Raw genomic sequence first — 4,498 nt, 5'->3', positions numbered from 1 at the left:
ATAATGTTCTTTTTAGCAACATCATATGACCCCTTTAAAGCAAATCAAAGTGCTTTAAATTAAGTCAAACCAGTTTAAAGCAAATCAAAATCATTTAAAAGAAGTCAGACCACTTTTAAGCAAACCAAAATGCTTTAAATGAAATCAAACCATTATTAAGAAAACCAAAATGCTTTAAATTAAGTCAAACCAGTTTAAAGCAAATCAAAATCATTTAAAAGAAGTCAGACCACTTATAAGCAAACCAAAATGCTTTAAATGAAGTCACACCACTTTAAAGAAGACCAAAATGCTTTAAATGAAGTCAAACCACTTTAAAGCAAATCAAAATGCTTTAAACAAAGTCAGTACACTTTAAACCAAACAAAAACGTTTTAGATGAAGTTAGACCACTTTTAAGCAAACCGAATTAACCGAGATTGTTTCAGTAAAGTTTAATATGTAATATGAAAGCAAAGTGCTCATGGTTACCTTTGCTTTCACATTTGCATAATTCCAAATGATAAAAAATAATAATAATTAATAGTGTAAATACATTGATATTAAAGATATCTGTGCTAACTAAATGAGAATAGAAGCCAAGTGGTAGTGTGAATGCAAAACCGGTCTATTTAAAGAGGTGTGAGACTGATTCTAAATTAAGATCAATTAGATCTTACTCCATTTTAAAGTCCAGTGTGAATGCAGAACAGGTCTGAGTTTGATTCTTACAAAAAGGAGATAATCAAGTTTCACTGGCTTTAGATGATAGAATTTAGTCAACAATCTGAAATCTACATTTCAGGCAAAATCAGAATCTTGATTTAGAATCTATATTCAGAGCTAAATTTGGATTCAAACCTGGTTCAAACAGAATCTGAACCATAATCTGGATTTAGAATATGGATCATAATCTAAATCCAGATTACAACCTTGGTATCGAATCCATACATTCAAAGCAAAGGAAATCTGTATTACATATAGATGTGCAATTATATTTTACAATACAGATCCAGAACCTCAATCTGAATCACAATCTGAATTGAGCAAAATGAGCTTGGATTACAACCTGGATGTACAATCTAGATCAAAATCTGGTTCCAAAAAGCAAATGGAATCTAAATAATAATCTGGATTTAGAGTACAGATCATAATATGAATTTAGACCACAATCTTTATTTAGAATCTATATTCAGAGCAAGGAAAATCAGGATTACAATCTTTATGTACATTTGTTTTTTATAATATGGATCCAGAATCTAAATTATGAGCAAAACTCATGTAAACCACAATCTGGATTTAGAATCTATATTCAGAGAGAAAAAAAAGGATTCAAAACCGGTTTCAAAATTCATTATATTTAGAGCAAACATAATCTGAATCATAATCTGGATTTAGAATATCGAATATAACCTGAATCTAGACCATCAACTTTCATTCATCACTCAAATATATTCAGAATCTATATTTAGAGAAAGGGAAATGTGGAATACAATCTGTATGCAATCTGGATCCAGAACCTAAATTATAAATTATAATTCTAAATTCTGAGCAAAATGAATCTGAATCGCATTCTGGATTTAGAATATTTAAAGTAAAATGATTTTAGCTGCAATATGGATGTACTATATAGATTACAATCTGGTTCCAGAATATTCATAGCAAATAGAATGTGAATCATAATCTGTATTCAGAATATGTATCACAATCTGAGTTCAGATCACAATTTTAGCTTCTGAATTACAATCTCTATGCACACTTGGTTTTTCAGAACCTAAATTCTGACCAAAATGAATTGGAATCACAATCTGGATTTGGAATCTACATTCAGAGCCATAGGAATCCTAGTCATTTAGATTTGTACATAATATTAATAATAATAAGCATATGAATGCTGCAGTAATAAGGTTGTTGGGCCACAGCCTCACTGATTGATTTATGCTGTAGTTTGTTCCTAGAGCAGCAGAATGTTCTTCTCACTATGCCAAAAGTGGCCGATCTGTCCCACATGCCCCCTGTTTCTCAGCTATCCGCCGCCAGACTTAGGGCATGTCAGACCTGAACGTGCGCTCTGAATTTCAATCCAGAGTGAATCAGCCACCAAACATTTCATATTCTCAAAACCTGCTTTATCACCAGTATCCCAAACAGAGATATCTACTATTATTTGGAATACGCCAGCATAAAGATAGCCTCAATACTAACAGATATGGACTTAGCCACATAACTCTGAGACAAAGTACTGAGACATACTAGAACATTTTGGGTGAGTGAAAATGAACAATAGATACAGAGAGAGAAAGAGAGGGTACAGGACTTACATACACATCTGTTATCATCCAGTAAAATCCGTTCTCCACGGCAAGTACAGTTTACCACACCAAGTGGAGTCAAAAGGCAAAGGTCATGGCACCCTCCATTATTCACGCTGCAGGGGGATGACTCACCTAAAAGTAATAAGAGAAATCTTTGGTAACAAATCACTCATTTTGAGATTTACAACAATAAATAAATAAAAAATAAATATAAATGTATTGTTAAAATAAAAAGCTGCAGAATAAAGAATATATAATTTAGAGCAAAATGTACAGTATTTGGATTGCCATATGGATGTACAATATAGATTATAACCTGGTTACGGGACTATATATTCAGAGCATATGGAGTCTGAATCATAATCTGGATTTAGAATATGAATTCTAATCTGAGTCTTGACCACAACCTTCATAGCCTTCAAAATCTATAAATAGTCTGGATCCAGAACTTAAATTCTAAACAATATGAACTTGAATCACAATCTTGGTTTAAAATAAATTTTCAGAGCAAATGAATTTGGATTGCAATTTGGATGTACAAAATGGATCATAATCTAGTTTCAGAATTCCGTATTTAGAGCAAACAGAATATTAATCAATCTCGATTTAATATATGGAAACTAATCTGAATCTAGACCACAATCTTTATTTAGAATCTATATTTAGAGCAAGGGAAATCTGAATTACAATCTGCATGTATTTATAATATACATGTACAATATGTATACGATGCATTTTGCATATGCATACAACATACATGCAATTCTTTCTTTCTTTCTTTCTCCAGAACCTAAATTTTTATCAATGTGAATCTGAATAACATTCTTTGTTTAAAATCTATATTCAGAACAAAATGAATTTGGATTGCAATTTGGATGTATAATCATAATCTAGTTCCAGAATTCTATATTCAGTGCAAATGTAATCTGAATCATAATCTAGATTTAGAATATGGATCACGATCGATATTTGGAACCTATAGTGAGAGCAGCAGGAATCTGAATGACAATATGGATTTAGATCCAAGCAATTCAGACACAAAATCTTTCTAGCGTATTAATTCATTAATATAATTAAGGATCCTTGTATTATTTAGTAATGAGCACAAAACATGTTTGTTTGTTGGAATACAGAACAGCATTATTGAATGCTGTGTGAAATATTTTATTAATTTCCTTTCAGAACGCTTTATTTTAACTGTGGCCTAAGGCATCCGATGTCTTTTAACACAATACATTCAGCCTAGCACCGTATACACACACACACACACACACACACAAGGCTTGAAGGGCACTCTTGCAGTGCCAGTCAGAGGGTTGGGCTCCTCAGCGGGTGTGAGCTTGAACTGTGCTTGGCACAGACGTTGGCGTGGAGCGCGGGTCTCTAAACCGTGCCCTATCTACACACAAGCGGCTGCCAGACTCCAGAGCCGTGGGCCGAGCGTATTCCCCTGCACAAATGGTGAGGATTCAGATGAGTGCATTGGGCCAGCATCTTTCACCGTAGAGACATGGGGCTTCAGTCCTGGGAGGCTTTCGGTTATTATGGGATGGGGCTTTTAATAGCTTGGACTCTTCGATGGCTGATTTCTGTTGGCCGGCGATTATAAAGGAATGTTTATTAGTTGGAACAAAAGGAACTGCAGATGGTACCCACTTTTAAAGGGACAGTTAACCTAAAAAAAATTTTAATTATGTCATTATATGCAGAAGGAAAAAGTCATGTGGTTTGGAACAGCATAAGGGTGCATTAAGTTTGTCTTATTTTTGTTGTGATTTAAAAAGTAATGTGGGGAATTACTTAGAATTTCAGCATTTTATAGCTCAGTCTGAGCAAATTCTCTTAATAGAGTTGTCTGCGCTATATAGATAGGAGGGACGGTGGCTACCGAGGTCCAAATCTCCTAAGAGAGTCCTGAGATGAAAAAAAATCTCAATTTGCGGTTTGGGATGCCAAGCATCTAAGCTGCTTCCATTAGAGTCCTTTGAAACAGTCTGTATCGAAGCCAAGAAAGAAGCGGAGTGGAAAGTCGGCATTCTATAAATGCGTCACGTTCTATAAATTCTGCTAATTCTGTAAATTTCATGGTGCAGTTTTACTTCCCGGGTGAATTGAGTTTGGTTTCTTCGCTTTAAAGGGATCAATATGATGTTGCTAAAAATAACATTATTTAGTGTATTTTGTGTAATGAAATGTATTTATGC

General features: G+C 33.9%; 1 protein-coding gene across 1 annotated transcript in view; it reads right to left on the bottom strand.

Moving 5' to 3' along the window:
• Positions 1–4,498, bottom strand: part of LOC107561892 (low-density lipoprotein receptor-related protein 1B-like) — a 263,568-nt gene that overhangs the window by 56,356 nt on the left and 202,714 nt on the right. The window contains exon 47 of the mRNA XM_016246424.1: positions 2,301–2,426. Within this exon, the coding sequence (XP_016101910.1) occupies positions 2,301–2,426 (126 nt within the window). The remainder of the gene's footprint in view (positions 1–2,300; positions 2,427–4,498) is intronic.

This window comes from Sinocyclocheilus grahami, unplaced genomic scaffold, assembly GCF_001515645.1.
Source record: "Sinocyclocheilus grahami isolate Dianchi unplaced genomic scaffold, SAMN03320097.WGS_v1.1 scaffold798.1, whole genome shotgun sequence".
In the NCBI taxonomy this organism is placed as follows: domain Eukaryota; kingdom Metazoa; phylum Chordata; class Actinopteri; order Cypriniformes; family Cyprinidae; genus Sinocyclocheilus; species Sinocyclocheilus grahami.
The sequence above is the reverse complement of the archived record's forward strand: the minus strand, read 5'-3'. Positions and strand labels throughout refer to the sequence as shown.